Source organism: Labrus bergylta, chromosome 21 (genome assembly GCF_963930695.1).
Source record: "Labrus bergylta chromosome 21, fLabBer1.1, whole genome shotgun sequence".
NCBI lineage: Eukaryota > Metazoa > Chordata > Actinopteri > Labriformes > Labridae > Labrus > Labrus bergylta.
Genome location: NC_089215.1, coordinates 21,641,452 through 21,659,898, shown reverse-complemented (window position 1 = coordinate 21,659,898; position 18,447 = coordinate 21,641,452). Strand labels below are relative to the sequence as shown.

General features: G+C 40.7%; 1 protein-coding gene across 4 annotated transcripts in view; it reads right to left on the bottom strand.

The window, feature by feature from the left end:
* Positions 1 to 2,490, bottom strand: part of itga3b (integrin, alpha 3b) — a 33,621-nt gene extending 31,131 nt beyond the window's left edge. For 2 of the 4 annotated variants that reach the window (XM_065949306.1, XM_029280675.2), the window contains exon 1: positions 2,129 to 2,489. In XM_065949306.1, coding sequence (XP_065805378.1) covers positions 2,129 to 2,304 — 176 coding nt within the window. In that variant the 5' untranslated portion in view covers positions 2,305 to 2,489. Of the gene's footprint in view, positions 1 to 2,128 lie in introns of all 4 variants that reach the window. The other 2 variants (XM_065949307.1, XM_020651413.3) reach the window with 2 other exon arrangements.
* Positions 2,491 to 18,447: the final 15,957 nt, after the last annotated feature.

The following is an 18,447-nucleotide window of genomic DNA, read 5'->3' as shown; positions in this document are numbered from 1 at the left end:
AGCTCACTTTACTTTTGATTCACAGGTCACATTCAGGGTGAAAGATCCTCACTTCTACAAATTAAGAAGTGTTTTCACTGATAGAAAATAGTCCGCCAAAAAAGTACACCATGAGGATACATCTGCTAGCCTATTTAATCGATTGCTCATTGACATCATTTCATGATTTCTATGTTTTTAGCCTTGAAAAGAGGACAACACAATGCAACACTGAGGAAGAAAACCACAGACACACAAAAAAACTTTGTGTGATCTATAATTTCTCACTTAAGTTAAAAGAATACTGCGCAAAACCCTTATTTTCTTTCTTGTCCAGCTATTATGTTTGACTGCTAACAATGAAGATACCGGCAGCAGCTGTTTGGGATAAACCTAGCATAAGACTTCATGACATTTACAGTTGTTTTTCTGGTCAAACAATGGAAAATTGGACTACCTTCTATAGTTTTTTATTTCAGCTATGCCTGGTGATGCTAAAATAAGCTATGTAGCTGCTAGCTGTAGTATCATATAGTAAAGTACACATCCAAATTTCTGATGAGATTATTGACCATGGTATGCAGATTATGTGTATTTTGGTATAAGTGCATCTTTAAGACAAAATGGCATCTCATTTGAGTGCTGAAGATATATTCCAATGTAATCGTATAGCGATGTGTAATAAGTGAGCTAAAACCTCTTAGCTAGCTTCAGACTGATAAACATTTTTACAGCCTCCTTGTCACTACAGGCCACCTCATTAACACAGACATGTGGACCCCCTCTAGGGTTGCAGTCTGTGGACGGTGACTATCTCTCTGGAGACGGGGTGATCAAGTGTCATCTGGACACTGAGATCTATATTGTGCATCTGCAGAAATCTCTGTGATGCACACAAATCCAGCACTTTACATTGAGGGTCTTGATGATAGACTTAACATTCAAACACTTCAGCTGTGACGTCACTGAGGAAGTGGGCTCTGGTTTACAATGTTCTTCCTGCATCGGGCTTCAAAGCAGAACGAAGACACAGATAACAGCGAGTTAAGATCACGCTGTGTGATCAAGGATGTGGAAGGATGAGGGGGGCAGCTGTAATTGGCCGAGGGAAATCCTACACTAAACAATGGTACAGTTTGAGGATCTTCATTAAGGAAGCTATAGCCTACAGGAAAAGAAATATGCATCACACACTTGCTTTTCCTTTAAAATAAAACTATTCTTGACAAGCATTTAGACCAGCCTAAATGTTCATCTTTTCTCCACATGAACATTCATGTCTCAGTAATAACAAACATACACAAGTGTTACAGGCTGCTAAACTCTTTCATTGGGAAACACTATACTTGCGCGCTAGCTGGAAGTCATAGCCTCAGGATATAGTTAGTATAGAGATACAGTATGTTACCGCTCTCTGTGCATTAGAAGACAAAGCAGGCGTTATTGTTTCTGGATATTTACAAAGTCACAATTGTGAACACAAAAACTGATCTGAAGTGGCATTTAAAAAATATATATTATTGACTCTTCATGACCTGTAATGACCCTTTAAACACGTGTTCCTGCATTGAACTCGTGTTCACCTGGCACACCTGGAAAGCTTCAAGCTCTACATAGATACATGTTTTAGGAATTGTCAAAATAATGCATTTTGATCAATTAGAGCAGAGTCAAATTACAGAACGACATAAGTAGCTTATAGATAACATACGGTTAAGTTTATTTAAAAAAATAAATGTCCATATAAACGTTCGTTTATTACAGCTTTTCACACGTTTACTTAATTAGAAGACACAAGCCTGCATTAACGTCCAAACCTCTCCGGTTACTTTTAACAGGTGGTTTCCTTGAGAGGAACTACACGCAGCGAAACAGAAGTTTGTGATACGAATGGATGCGTTTAACAACTCGGGGAAGTTCATAAAGTATCTACAGGTGTTAACACGCAGTACTAACCTACTGCAAAGCTTTACCGCCGGTGGGTTTTACGCAGTACGCGTCTCTGAGGCGGATCAAATGGTTGTTTTTCCTAACGCCTCCTGGTCCAAGGCAGGTGCTACAGCCGGTTTGAATGCGGACCTTGTTTTTAACCCCTAAATGAAAAAAGGAACTAGAACATTTTCTCCTAAATGCAAAGCTGGTAACTTACAAATACTGTGCTGTCCCCTCTGTCTGATGATGTAGAGCAACTGAGAATCCGAATAAGCTCCCTTTGGTTTGCCCTTGTTTGATCACAGGAAACCGTTCATCGATATTAAATCCACTGCAGGTTTGAGTCCAGTGGCACGAGGCCAAAACAGCGCAGAGGAAAAGTTTTGGAGACATGTTTTTGGTTATCCAGCAGATCCACGATCGGCGTGGGCACTATAAATCTCCAGCGATGAGCTCCGACAGGTAGGCTTTGCGCTTCACAGAGACCTCCCCATTGAGAGCCGTCAGAGCTAAACTGGAGCAAGGTGTCGGTGTCTGCCTCCCTCTGACTCTCTCTCTGCCGCCCTCCCCTGATCTCCCTTCCTTCCTCTCTGCCCTCCACACCCATTTGAAACAAGTGCATTCACACACTGCACACTGCACCTCCATCTCTCGCCCTGTACCTCCTCCCCGTGTCTGTTTCGCTATTTTGCATGCAAAGTTCTGTTTACACCGTGTCAAGTCCTCCAAGAAAAGAGACTGCAATTGTTAAAATTTTAAAACAACATTTCGAGAATAACGTAAATGCTGTGGCTCTTTTGTATGCAACATGTAGGTAGACTAAATGTCTTCATGTTTTTGGAAAGGTTTTAGTCATGCCTTTTAAAACTCCCTAATTTAAGTTATAACAACGATTCTTCCCTAGTTCCTTTGTTATTTAAATCAAATTCTTATGAGCAGTTAAATAAGCTTAGAAACAGAGATTCTCTTTACTACTTGTCTTTTCTTTTAGAGAATAAAGAGTATAGTTAAAAATACTATACACGATATGAGACAAAGTTGAATTGTTCCATGGTATTAATGTTTCTGTTAAAGGGATATTTTACCCATCTGCATTCATCTTTGTATTATTAGAAACCTGGTAGTATTTTTAAATGGTCGTGCATCCCGCCCTCATTTTCCCCTGAGATGGGAAATCTTTGTATTTCTGAGTCTGAAAAGAAGCTTCCAGTGACGCAAAATGACAATTTTTGCGTCACTGGAAGCTGTTGTGGTTAGGGTGAAACTACATTGTAGTTCCTCATACTTTCGACCACAGCTACAGCTGACCAAAGTGCTGTACATTACATTAAAAAAGAAAAAACAACTTCAGATCACAACGTCCACAAGATAAAAAAATATATATGTATACATATAAACAAATATAAAGAAAGAATATATAAAGAAAGCAACAAAATAAAGAAAGCAACAAAATAAAGAAAGCAACAAAGGAACCTGAAAGAAATGGTCTATTCAGGACCAGGGGACTCAAATGCTAAACTATAAAAGTATGTCTTGAGACAGGACTTAAAAGAGTCAACAGAGGGTGCAGACCTGATAGAATGAGGGAGGCTGTTCCACAGTATAGGGGCTTTTACTGAAAAGGCCCTTTCTCCCTTTAGTTTGAGCCATGAGCGGGGAACAGCCAGGAGGCCCTTGTCTGATGATCTCAGGCGCCTAGATAAGGTGTACGGCCTGAGGAGGTCGGTAATATAAAGGGGGGCCAGGCCATTCAGGGCTTTAAAAACAAACAACACACTCTTAAAATCGATTCTGAATCTTATTGGGAGCCAATGAAGGGACGCTAGGACAGGACTGATATGCTCCCTCTTCTTGGTTCCAGTCAACAGCCTTGCTGCAGCATTTTGGACCAGCTGCAGACGGGACAGGGACGACTGGCTTATCCCGGTATATAAAGAATTGCAGTAGTCAAGCCGGGATGAAATGAGCGCATGGGTTACTGTCTGTAAGTCACTGAATGAGAGGATAGGTTTTAGCTTGGAAATTGTAGGAGCTAAAAGAAACCGGATTTGACAACTGTATTTACCTGTGGATCAAATGTAAAGCCTGAGTCGAAGATAAAGCCAAGGTCCCTGGCGTGGGGCCTAATGTGGCTGTATAAGTGACCTAAACTGTTGGAGACCTGTTTGATGATGTCGGGGGGGCCAAAAAGAACAGCTTCAGTTTTTGACTCATTTAATTGTAGGAAGTTATCAGCCATCCAGTGTTTTATGTCTTCAAGGCATTGTGTAAGAGAGGTGAGTTCTGCGAGATTGTTTGGTTTGACCGGTAGATAAAGCTGAGTGTCATCTGCGTAGAAGTGGTATGAGAGGTTGTGCTTCTGGATAATCTGACCCAATGGGAGCATGTAGAGGGCCTAGGATGGATCCCTGTGGTATCCCACAGCTCAGACCAGATTGGGAGGATGTGGCGTTGGTTAAGTTTACAGAGAAGGTTCTGTTGTTCAGGTATGACGTAAACCAAGTCAGGGCTGTGCCCCCAACACCAACCCAGGCAGGCAATTAATTAAAATTGTGTGGTCGACAGTGTCGAATGCTGCAGTAAGGTCCAGTAAGATCAATCACAGATCAGTGGGTGGGAACTCACTCCCAGAATCTAAACTTAACCACCGCCATCTTGCTTGGAAGCGATGTTAAGAGGCTCTATGGAGAAAGCTGATAATGGCGAAAAAATATAAATATAGCGGCGAGACGGCTGCTGCCGACAGGCCAGTCTTGTGTTTTGGCTGCTGCAGCCGGTGTTCGCCGGGGCCGCCGCTAGCAGCTAGCAACACCAGACCGGCCTGTATGGCCGGCCTGCAGCAAACGTCTCGCGGCTATATTGCTGCCAGCTCAGCAGCGGAGACATAATGCCTGCCTGTGGAGGCAGGCAGGCACGAGGAGCCCGGGCCGGCTTGAGCTGGGGCGGACTAGTGTCCGTGCTCTCACCGTTTGCCTATGGACACAGACATAGAGTCTGTTTTCTGCCAGGAATTTCCAAGATCAATTCAGGAAGAAATCTGCTATACTGTATATTTTGGAGAAACTGTAACGATCGAATTTCCCTCTGGGATTAATAAAATATTTTTGATTCTGAACTAGAGGACCTTAGTGGGAGTGGCCACATGAGCCTAAAATACACTTTCTGTCTTTTCTCGGCCAAAAAGGCACCAACTTCAAAATGTATTTCACATTTCTACTACATATATGACCAAATGTAAATACAGGTTCATGTTTCAACCTATGGTTTCAACAGGTGAAGTATCCCTTTAAGTCTGTTATTAAATAAATATTGCGAGGTGTATAAAGAGTATATATAAAGAGGTGTGCTGTGTAAATATCAGGAAAGTAATCAGAAATAGAGTTTGCAGATCCATAACTTCTCTGTAACTGGACAAACTGCAACACACGCTTTGCACTCATTCTTTGTTTAACATATAGAACACCTGAAGACAAGTAATACACATGGTCCAAAAGCTGTTGCACTGTATCCCCATACTCATGTCGTGTCTCTTGTCCAATCAAATAACTTGGTTTGAACTAACGTTTGTATTATAAAAAATGATTTGAAAAATGTTGCACTCCAAACCTACAAGATTACTTTTCCAGGCGAACCAGATGGATAAATGGATGAATTATCTGTGTTGTAATTAGTTAAGCTCAATGCAGAGTATTTGTTTTTATTTAGAAGGAACTATATTTTGAGATTCACAGCCCACTTACAGACACATGGCCCACCCTCACATGAGCACTCTTGTGACAGCCACTCTCTGCCTTGCTCCACCGCCTTTATCGTTCAAACTTCTGGCATCCAACAAGCCGTCTTAATCCATAATCCCCTTAGAGAGTTCATGAAACAGGTCAGACTTTTTTTTAAAGATTCCTTTCCTTGAACCCCCCCCTCCAACATATCTCCCCTTTTTCTCAACAACAACACCCCTGTGTCAAGAGACCAACTTCGTCTGGATCTCCTCTCTCTCTCTCTCTTTTTCTCTCTCTCTTTTAAAATCTCTGCGTCAAAGTGCGACCTTTCATGAGATCTACTTTATTAGCCGACTCCCTGCTCAAATCTGGCACCGCTGACCTCTTCTAATTGATGAACTGAGCTCCCACTGTGTATCTCCTCACTTTCCTGGAGTTTCTGTCCCCAAGAGAGGTAATGCCTCCTCCAATCAGAGTGACATCATTCCTCATGGGGAGTAAACTGTTCATGTTCCACAGGCCAACTGGGAAAGCTAGGACATGGACAAATTAAAATACAACAGTTTTACACAAAATATTGATTTTTTATTAGATTTAAAATGTCTATAATTTTTCTGCTAAACAAATAGTCTGTTGGTATCTGCAGTAAAGGCCGTTTCCATAGCAACAGTTAACTAAGTAGCCTTCTTAAAACGACATAAACCTACTAGACTCAAATCAATCTTAAAATGAACTAAGCTAGTTATTGCTCACATTAAAACTGATCATTTCCACTGTTTGGCTAAATTCAACAACCCTGGTATGCACATTTGGAACTTTGTTTCTAAAGTTAATCCAGAATTAACCTCTGTTTTGTGTCACATAATCCAGCAAGTGAATGCCTCAATGCTCAAAGGTGAGCGTACAATACAACATGGCAATGTATACAGTGTCAACATCCGGTTGTTGCCTTATCAAAGCATGCATCAGGTATGGCAACCTACGCTAAACAGATCATGGTGATCATGAAAATAAAGACCCACTCAACCGCCCTGACTTGATTCAAGAAAAACGTCCTGAGAGAGAAATTTACAGGGAGTAATTCACATCGACAAACTGCAGTAGAGCAGCAATCTAACCTCCTCTATTATTTTACTCCAAGTACCAATTTTAATGTGTTCTGCAAAAAAGATTTAGGGAGCAACTGATCCTTCACCCCCTGGGTCTTAGTCCCGCCCTTTTCACATCTGGAAAGTGTCACTCTTGAAAAGTGACAGCTGATACTGACATTCTTTATTCCTCTTTACTTTCAGAAAAAAGATACACTTGTATGAGGTGAATAATTGCACTGACAGCAAGCTGTAAATCACTGTACAGCTGTCTCTTTAGTTATACTAAAGATGCTTTAAATTATGATTTAAGAAGTCAAAACAGTATCTGATAACTTGAGTCAAACTCAAGTCAAACTCAAGTCAAACTCAAGTCAAACTCAGCAGTTCAGCATTTTTTTGAAACTCAGCAGTTCAGTATTTTTTTTTTTTTAAGTTCCTAGCTTTTCAATGTGAATACCCCTCACAAAACTGTAAGCCAACACCAGCCTCTGTGTGAACCACGGGGACAAAGAATTGAATGAAGTTACTGCTGTCCACAGAGTCCTTTTCTCTAAAACCCTCCAGTCTAAGCCCACACAACACACATGGGATGTAATTTGCAATTTATCTCCCAGTTTCCTGTTTTTTTCTTCACCAAACCCACCACCACTCCCCCCCCCCCTCCACAAATAATGTAACCCTTCCTTCTATAAGTCTTCAAATGTTCTATCTGCCTCATAAAAGCCATATTATTGAGGAGGATGAATCTACATACTTAAAAGATCTTCCTGCTACTTTCCTGCTGCTTTGTGGTTGGTCCTGTATCCCAAACGGCTCCACAGAGTCTTCTCAAAGCGTCCTTTGAAACAGTACTGAGGGCTAATGGGATGGGGCGTTGGTGAGTGGGTGATGCATGGAGTTCCTGATTTTAATGTGTGATAATATAAATGGACTGGCTATTGTAGTGCTCCATAATAGTCCCAGTACTCATATCTCTCTGTCTTGCCTCTGTACAGGCTCAATTCACCATTATCACATGGCGGCCACTTCTATCTGAAATCAGCCCAGCGTGTGAAGCTCATGCTGTTGATATCAAACTGTTGTGTTGTGGTCTTTTAAATGTAGGGAATCTGACTCTTGTTATTATTTTGCCAGTTCTGTGTAATGTGTTATTGAGCAACTAAAAATACATTTGGTGGGATGGGGTATAACAAAATTGATAATATGCTACAGATGGACAACAGTAAATAGTTTTGAACCTCTCACTTTACACCTACTAACAGACTCTACATCAGTTAATTATTTAGGTTATGAATGTTCACTTTTCCTTGTATTGTATTTGTTTGTGTTTAATTGTATTTCAACACTAAAAACAGTAATAATAAAATGTACTTCCCAACTGGCATTACGTTTTCTAGCCAACATTGCATCAGCGGGGTCAGCCCTATGGTCCCACATTTCTAAGATTTTTCTGGAAAGTGACTCCAAGCATCCCAGGAGCACCACCCCCTCTCTATGCCAACTCAGCTCTCCAGAGGTATTGATACACTGCAAACTATGGTTTGCGTCCAGTTGCTGTGCTTCATTCGACTGATCTGACAGGAAGCTAGTCAATGTGAGGCCTCTGTTCTACTTAGTTTAGTTTGTTTATTTAAAAGGAAAATGTGCACTTACATTAAATGTTTGTAGTAAACAAAGAGATGGGCGCACCAGATTTAGCTAATAGCTACATTCCATCTGTAGTCCATTGCTACTGGATAATAGGTTGGGTGTAATTGGCTACCAAATTGGGAGAAAGGGGGATAAAATCTGAAACAAATAAAAAAAAAAATCTTAGAAATGTGGGAACATAGGCACGCTCCCGCATCAGCTTTGGAAGAAAGTTTCTATCTTAAATTGCATTAGCTAGAAATGTAAACCTTTAACCTTTAATTGGCTGTGTCCAAAACCATTTTCTCTCATACTGCTTACTACATACTCAAATAACACTGCATACTGCCTTCTAACAACACCATTAGTATGCTGTAAGCAAAATACTAAACTACGGGTCACATGACATATTTCCGGTCGGAGCTAGTTTGGATAAGCTAGCATCATGCTAGCACAGCTGTTGGTCCATAGATTCAATTCAATAACAAAATACCTCTGTTTATTACTTATGCAGCTTGGGAGCGTGCCTATGTTCCCACATTTCCTTCTTCATAAATTTGTATCAGATTTTATCCCCCTTTCTCCCAATTTGGTAGCCAATTACACCCAACCTATTATTCAGTAGCAATGGACTACAGATGGAATGTAGCTTTTAGCTAAATCTGGTGCGCCCATCTCTTTATTTATTGCAAACATTTAATGTAAGTGCACATTGTCCTCTTAAATAAACAAACTAAGTAGCACAGAGGCCTCGCATTGACTAGCTTCCGGTCAGATCAGTCGAATGAAGCGCAGCAACTGGACACAAACCATAGTTTGCAGTGCATCAATACCTCTGGAAAGTCGGGTTGACATAGAGAGGGGGAGCTCCTGGGATGCTTGGAGTCACCTTCCAGCCCTCTGGAGGCGTTATAGGCTCATGGATAGAAATGTGGGAACATAGGGGTGACCCCGTCTGGGGAGCCACAATACTTTCAGGGGCAGCTTAGTATGAGTGTATCATACTATCATAATTCAAGATCCTGGCCAATCTAGTATACCTCCAGGCAAAATCATGTACACAAATTTGCATGCTATGATTCTGGATTGCACAACATATTCAATGTGCGGTCATATTTAGTAAGAATAGTATGAAAGTAAGCGTATTCAGCCATTGTTTCAGCATGACCTAAGGTAATATTAGCATTTAACCACTTCCTATAAGTTTGTAAGCTAACATTACATCAGCTAATGGAAAGAAATTCATAGATTTGATTGCATCAGTCTGGAATTTCACATTTCCTTAAGTATTACGACCAACAGTAAAGTTTGCATTAAACCATATCTTTGCTAACATTAGGCTACGCTTGCTTGCTAATATCCCCAGGAATAAAATTCCTAGCTGATATTGCATTAGCGAGAAACTTTCTCAGTACTATGAGTTAGACGCTTTCAGCCACTTCCTTGCTGTTTTCAGAGATCAGCAGCTGCATGCTAATCAAAGCCTTCTTCTGGAGCTAATTAGTTATTACCGGGGAACTGGCACCTTGAGCTCCTCTCTCTCTCTCTTTCTCTCTCTCTCTCTCTTTTTGTGCATATACAGTACATCACATTACTGCATGTATCTATCTGTAAATCTCAGTCACTAACCACCTACTTTTCTGGGAGCTCTTGAGCTCTCTTAGGCTCCTCAAGATCGTCGGTTGACGGCCTGCCAGAACGACCCCCCCTCCCCCCCACCGGATTGTTGATGGACGGCTTGCCTCCCCCCACCCCCTTGCTCCCTATCCCTCTTCCTGCATCTTATCCCATCTCTCTCCCTATCCCTTTCCAAGCCCGGTGCAGTCTAGGCCTGTGAAGGCTGTTTCATCATGATCCGGGGATCCGGCCGAAGATTTCTGCCTTTTAATAAGACAGTTTTTTTTTAAGTGCTCATGATGGATAGGCTGGATCTTTGTAATATAGCAATAAGTAAGGTATTTTACCTGATTTTTGTAACATAACAAAGAGTAAGGTATTTTACCTGCTTTTTGTAAAGTGTCTCGAGATAACACTTGTTATGAGTTGACACTATACAAATAAAAAATGATTGATTGATTGATTGATTGATTGATTGATTGATTGATTGATGTGTGTTGTTGTTTAACTAGACAGATTTCCATCTGGATTGTCTCTGTTTATTGCCATTTGTGTCTCTAATCTTTCAATAAGATTCCCTAAAACGATATGACTTGTAGCAACTAACCCAGCAGTTTTATATAAGAATAACATTTGAGCTTCCAACCCTGAGTGAGAGGAAAAATTGCTTTTGTGTAAATTTGGTCAATAAGGTGGATGTAACGGTCTTAAGGCGATTGAGATGGGGAAGACAAAATAATCCAGTCTAACAGCTGCACTCTGCAGCCCCGTCTGCATGGAAGCAAACCAGATGAACATGAATCTGCATTAGCCAGGCTAGTACACATAACATACAGAGCAGGACATTGGATGAATATGAAACACAGCACGCTCTCACACCAATGCCACGCTGCATGGCGAGGACACAGCCGTCCGTTGCCATGGAGCTGGGAGTTGCTATGAAGCCAGTATGTTCTGAGCTCTTGTGGAGGACAGTGTGGTCCGTTTAAAATTCAGCCAGGACTCATGCTGGGCTCTGATGACCTTTTACAAGTATAAAACATGATCAACATGGTAAACACAGAAATATATGCACATATATGTAGACACATGCTGCACAAGCGCAAATTGATACAAATAATATGTAGATTTTGTGCTGTGAGGAGAACTCACGCTTTGGTTGTTTCTTAGAATATGAAGTGAACTTTTGAACACCCCAGGGAGACAAAGACAATGAACTCCATGTAGTCCCGCTGGAACTTTTGCTGGCTGGGTCGGATGAAGAAGTTTAAATTTAGATGAAAATATAAATAATACATGAGAAAATTCAAATATTTGTGGATTTGGTTCATAAACCAAAAGACGGACGACATGCTGCATCAGTTGTCCCAGAAAGAGACTGAAGAATGTGTTGCATTGATACAGAACAGTCTACAGTGAAAGGAATATATTTTCTAACAAGTGTCCACAACAGTAGAGAAACAACTGACACTAGTTTCTCTACCAATTGGTTTTGGTATGAAGGGGAGATTATACACTTTAAAAGTTACGTGTTATACAATTGTAATGCACTCCTTACTGGCCTCCCCAAAAGAACCACATATAAACTTCAGCTCTTTCAAAACTCTGCAGCTCGGATATGAACTAGAACCAAAAGGAGAGAGCACATTAGTCCAGTGTTAGCCACTCTGCACTGGCTTCCTGTAGTTTTTAGAATAGATTTTAAGGTCCTCCTCCTTGCCCTAAATGGAACAGGACCAAGCTACATGACCAACTTTGTCTGGCTCTTGATTAGTTGGAGTTAGTATTTTCAATTTAGCAACCGTCAATGTTGGGCTTCATAACGCCCTTTCAGAAGCCAATGGGTGACACCACTGAGACTACATGCATGTTATATACAGTCTAGGAGGAATATGAAAACTCTTTCAAAACTCTTTGAAACACATCTTGGGATCCAGATTGAAGACATACAGGACTGATATTCCACTATAGCAGCTCCCATCAGACCGCATATGTTTGTACCATATACTGTCTCTTATATAGAACAACTGGCATGATGTAATATGATACCTTTCCATACAATGTCTCTGCTTGTGAATATTATGTTTTATGACTTCTCTGTGTTGCTAAGCTTTTCTGTTTCGCTGTTAAATTTAAATTCAAGGGGTAGCATATGGTGAGAGTTTGCATACATGTGTACAGTACACACACACCGTATGTATGTGTGTTTGAGTGCATGTATGTGTGTTTTCACATTTGTTCATCTGAGTGTGGGGGACGTATGTAATCATCCACATGTGCGTGTTCTGTGAGTTCATGTGTGCATGTGATGTGTGGCAGGAAGGAAATGCAGCAGGGGTTTGGGACCCTCACAAGGTCCCGCTGTTGTGTAGGTCTCTAGTTCATACTCAGTGTAGGAATGTATAGCCTGAGGAGGAAGGCGTGGCCCTGAACACTCTCCCACTGTCCGGTGGCACCTGTTTTTCAGCTTAGTTTTCAGGCAGCCAGATAGAGCGATGGGAGACAGCGGGTCATAGTCGGCCTGTTGTGGAAACAAAACAGCTGTTACATGAACTCGTGGAAAAACTACAATACTCCCTGCATTACAATAAAACGTGCACATTTTTCTTTATGTTTGTATAAGGACTAGTTAAATGAATGGAGTCTTTTTTTTCTTTATTGAGAGTTAGAAAATAACATTTCTATGGGACAAATAGATACACCCAGGTTAGCTTAGTTTACCAGAAAGGCTTGAATTTTGGGGAGATGGGAAAGCTTGGCTCTATTGTATGTTAGGAAATCCACCTTAAGTCACTTCAAAAGCTCAGATGATTGGACTGTTAGCTCACTTTTCTCTGTCTGCTAAATATAAAGCCACACTCACACTCGCAAATTAGGCTAGCATAGCATACATTTTGGAAACTGAGTGGAAATGGCCAGCCTTGTTAAAGGCTTTATATGTGATTTTTTGATCCAGCAGATGTCGCCCTTGAGCACCAGCATGAAACCAAAACAACTCGCGCTGCATTGTTGTGTTAGCATGCTAATGCTAGTGATCTTTATTATACTCGTATCTTCACACTGCATGTAAATTTACCTGAAATGAGCGTGATCTAGAAACACAGTTAAGCAGTGAGTACAGTATGTTATTCTTCTTTTCTCTAGTCCCTCAATTAAACAACTTTTATACTCAAGGGGAGGAGTCAGCCGGCCGTCCTGGCGATGTAAACAAAGTGAAGATAGGACTCTGAAAACTCTGAAAGCATCACAGACAGTGGGACTCGGGTGTTACACCCATTGTAGACAGTCATGACTCACAGAGTTATTTTCAGAGGATATACTTGATTTCTATTACATTTAAGTGTGAAAAATCACATATAAAGTCTGAGATGAGGAACTCCACATACAAGCACTTCTAATGTTGTGATGAGATGATAAGAACAGTGATGAGATGAGGTTGATAGTTCTTTACTTGTACCTATCAAATATGAAGCTGTACATCCAGCAGCCAGTTAGCTTAGCTTTGCATAAAGGCATGGCAAGTGTTGCTCTGTGTGAGGTAAGAAACTCCACCTGACAGCACTCCTAAAGCTCACAGATAGACAATTTTTTTTTGTGTGTAAAACTTACATTTATAGTTTAACAAGGAGTTACGGGTCAGACTTTTTTTTACTGGAAGCAGCATCCTTCTGGCTAACTTTGTGGTGATAAAGAGACTCTCTAAGAACGAGATAATAACTTGTAAAAGTGATTTTTAGGTGTTGTTATAGACTTGTTTCCTTTAGATAAAGCATGGCTTACTGTTTCTAGCTGTTTCCAATCATGCTCAGCTAGGCTAAATGGCTGCTGGCTGTTGTTGACCATCGTTTAGGAAAATAGTGATAAACATCTGATGAGAACAAGATGACATGCACAAAGAATTAAACCCAACATGTCAAAATGATACCTTTTTAGAATTTGTTTGGCTTAAACCAGACCATCTCATGACAGAAAGTAATATACAATACCTCCCATTATCCTAACATTTTAAAAATGTTTGGAGTAAGATGTCGTCCCTAATGGGTTATTTAACTCTCTATAAAAAGCACTTCAAGCTGAATATTTTGGCTTCTTGTTGACTTATTTCAGTTTTCTTGGATAATCATTAAAAAAATAAAAACATGTGTACTGTATTCTGGGAATATTGGATTAAAAGCGGTAGTACTAAGATGAATAAAAAGCTAAATAAACTGAAACACTTACTAAAGGATGGTGCCCTCTGAGTGATGTTCAATCATTAAAAAGGGGAGTCAGTGAAGCATTCCTTCCTCTGCCCATAGAGACACAGTTGTTAAAAATGAACAAGTCTTTGCAGAGGAGTCACAGGTAAAGAAAGAAATGTTTTAGGGGAGGCTGGGTTTGATCTGGCTTTGTGCCTGGACGACTGATAACCTTGAGCATGAGCTCTTAGTCTGACTGATAGAGAAGCAGTAACTGCCAAAAAATGCTCTAAAAGTTTACATTTATCATAGAGTGAACAATATATGTTTGTCAGTTTTGATAAGGGAGTGGGTTGTTGAAAGGGTCTCTCTCTTTGAAGGAATGACACCAGTTTAACCTTAAGTCTGAGCTCAATCACAACAGGACTCACACTGTGTTTATCCCCCAGCACACACTAGTTATTGGACATTTGGGATTGTTTCTCTGTGCTCCAAAAGGTCAGGAGCGCATTTCACCTTCAAGACACATTAACTCAGAACTTGATACTTAACAACCGAGGGAAGCCCAAACCGTCACTTGTCTGCAATGTTTACCAAAGGAGCAGTTATCTGTCTGCTGGGCCCAAACACACATTTCTTTCAGAAAGTGCTGCATTATCTGTATGGCAGAAACACACACACACACACACACACACACACACACACACACACACACACACACACACACACACACACATACACACACACACACACACACACACACACACTCTCACACACACACACACACACACACACAAACACATACAGTCTTTTTTATTTTTCTCTGGGGATGAAATATCGTGAAAAGATTGGGAATATTGTCTTACTGTTGTCTCTTAAAGTCACATTGCCACATTGACAAACTGGATAATTATATTCATATCCACATCCATTTAATCCATTTATTAACAGCTCAGCTATTCTTCACCCTGGATTATAGGTGAATATATGGAGCAGTAAGTCTGATGCATGATGCTGCGACCAGTCTTAATGTAATCTAGTGGACAGACCGTTGAATAATGACACAATCTGGAGGGTGACTGCAGTAAATCTGAGCAGCAAACACAATGCTAGCTTGCTCCCACATCGCTTGTCCACCTCTCTGTGGTAAAGCGAGTTGCATTGATTTACAGCACTCCTTATGAAGCCTCCTTCCTGTCTGCGCAGCATATAGGCAGTCTGGCTGCTCGACCCCTGCGAACTTCACCAGTCAGACCACACATATAAACACTGAGGATTTCTCTTCCTCCTGCCTTTTGATCATCTGTTTGCAGTAGATCTTCTGTAACCACATGGTGCCATTTTGTTTACGACTCACCCCGTTTGACCTGCAAATAAATGTTGTAACATAAGAGGATGAGCTTTTATTGAATGCATATGTGTTGGTTTTCAACAGCCCAAATTCATCATGTTCTCAGTTTGTTGTTAATGTGCTTTGAATGGCAGATGGTTCCTATTTGATTGGTGGTGAAGCTGCTGCAATGTGAAGTAACTCATGAAATTTAAGTTTACATAGAGTCTGGGTTTGTTTTTCAGGTGATGTAAGTTTTCTGGTAAGAATCAGGAAGTTGTTGTTGTGCATTATGCTTAACTGTAAGGCTTTACCAATTCAGATTCAAAATGCATTGTTGGAAAAAATGGTTGGTCTGTCTTTGAAAGTGATTACATGCCAGCTTCATCTTGGTTAATAAGTACACATGCCCCAGAGTAGCTCTGTGGATAAGCTCTCATTCAATGGGATTTGTGCTAAAGCGTGTGAAAATTACCTCAGCAGTGTATGCAGTGTGTGTGTTCAACCTCCTCTAAAAACCAATGTGTGAATCCACTTCGGTCCCCCTCTAGTGTGTGTGTGTGTGTGTGTGTGAATACAGAGCTGAATCCTTTGTTTCTGACGACAAGTGGCGCTGTACTCTACAGACCTGCACATTTTCCACTCAATTGAATGGCCCTCTCAGATCATTAAATGTCCATTCATAGCCAGGGACACTGGCGGGGACTTAGCAGTAAGGCAAACACTGGGAGGCCTCTCTGAGGGCACGCTGTAGCTGTAACACTCTGGGTGGTAGAAGCCTTCAAATATTATGTTTTTAAAGATTTATTTTTGGGCTTTTATGCCTTTATTTGATGGAAAAGTGGATAGAGTAAATCAGCAAGAGAGGGACAGGAGCCGTTAAACCAAGGCTGCCCGCTTGGAGGACTAAAGCCTATGTGGGGCACGACAAAACTGACAAAACTGCTAGGTCATCGGCGCCCTATAGGCCTTTAATATATACAGCACCTGAGATAACCATTACCAAGATTGAAAATGTGCTCAAAATGTAACTGTGATGCCATACAAGCTTTTTCATAATTTTTTAGCACTTTGGGCTAACTTTTGAAATATTTATTCATTTGGCTATTTTGGGCTACCAACTTCAACTCTGCATGCTGTTTCAACTTTTCATGGATTATCATAGTCGTTTTCATAATTGTCCTCTAAAAAAAGGTTTTGAATTTTGATAATCTTAAACTTATTAAGCTAGCTATCTGATCTATTTGTTACTTTTAGCTAACTAGCCTATGACGCCTATCACTAACCATTAACGCTGGGCTTAGCTTTCTGACATTATTTCAACTTCATCCTTCGCCTTTAAGCAACCAGCCATTGCTTCCAGGTCTTTTTAAAAACACACTTGGTAATTGGTACTTTAAGCTAACTATTCTAGCTAAACAACCTTCTTTTACTTATCTCTTTACTTTAAGCTAACATATCTACTGTTCATACATTTACCTAAGGCTTAGCTTTTTCACATTCATCCATAATTTTAAGCACACTATACTTTAAGTATTCAGTCATTGTGCTTAGCTAACTTCAGAATCAGGGTTTATTACCAAGTACATCTACACATACAAGGAATTTGACTTGGTGTATTGGTGCTAAACAATTAACAAGGAAATAAAGCAGAACTAACAACAACTTAAACAATCAAGAGTCAACAGTTTATCAATCAATCAATCAATCAATCAATCAATCAATCAATCAATCAATTTTCATTTGTATGCGTCAATTCCTAACAAGTGTTATCTCGAGACACTTTACAAAAAGCAGGTAAAATATCTTACTCTTTCTCTGTTAACATTACTAAAGAGCAGGTAAAAGACCTTACTCATTGTTATATTACAAAGACCCGGCCTATCCATCATGAGCACTTTAGCAAAGCAGCAAAAGTTACAGTGGTTAGAAAAAACTGCCTTTATTAAAAGGCAGAAATTGTTCTGGCAGGCCGTCAACCAATGATCTTGAGGAGCCTAAGAGAGCTCAAGAGCTCCCAGGAAAGTAGGTGGTTAGTGACTGAGATTTACAGATAGATACATGCAGTAATATGATGTACTGTATGTGCACAGAGAGAGACAGAGACAGAGAGAGAGAGAGAGAGAAGAGCTCAAGGTGCCAGTTCCCCCGGTAGTCTAAGCCTATAGCAGCATAACTAAGAACTGGTCTACACCAGCACCAACTATAAGATTTATCAAAAAGGAAAGTTTTAAGTCTATTCTAAAAAATACAGACTGTGTCTGCCTCCCGGACCTCGGCTGGAAGACGATTCCAGAGGAGAGGAGCCTGATAACTGAAGGCTTTACCCCCCATAGTACACTTAGAGACTGTAGGTACCACTAGCTTTATCCATTTTCTATCAATTACTTTCAGTTTTAGCACCTGTTTATCTTGTAGCTGTTTTAATATGTGGATACAATTGTTTTTTTTTTTAAATGTGTGTTACTTCTAACTAACAGACTAAAGCTTCTCCAAAGCGTTTCACATACCAACAAGGAGCTGTAGTCCCCCCCTCCCCCCACCCCCTTTCTTCTTCCCCACAAGGTTAAAGTCTCCTGAAGTCACTGGTGAATATACCTCCCGGTTCCTCGACCAGACATCATGTCATCACGTGCCATCATCACTTCCCTGAGGACACCATACCTAGCTCTTAAACCTGCACAGGAGACAAGGGGAATGAGGTGGGGAAGGAAGGGAACTCAACCTGTGGAGCCATTGTTTATAGAGAAACGTACTCTTGGTCAGATAGATTAGAGCTGATGTAGACTGACGCACTTCACTTCAACCTGTCTCTAATTGGCCCTCTTTGCCACATAATATCGAAGATGATGCCTTTAAATTTACAAGATGGAGATGAGAAAAAATGGTGGATGTTTTGTGTAAGCTGAGGAGAAAAACGGGGCCAGAATGGGAACTCCCTCAATCTGCCGTGCTGAGGCATGCCTAGAAAA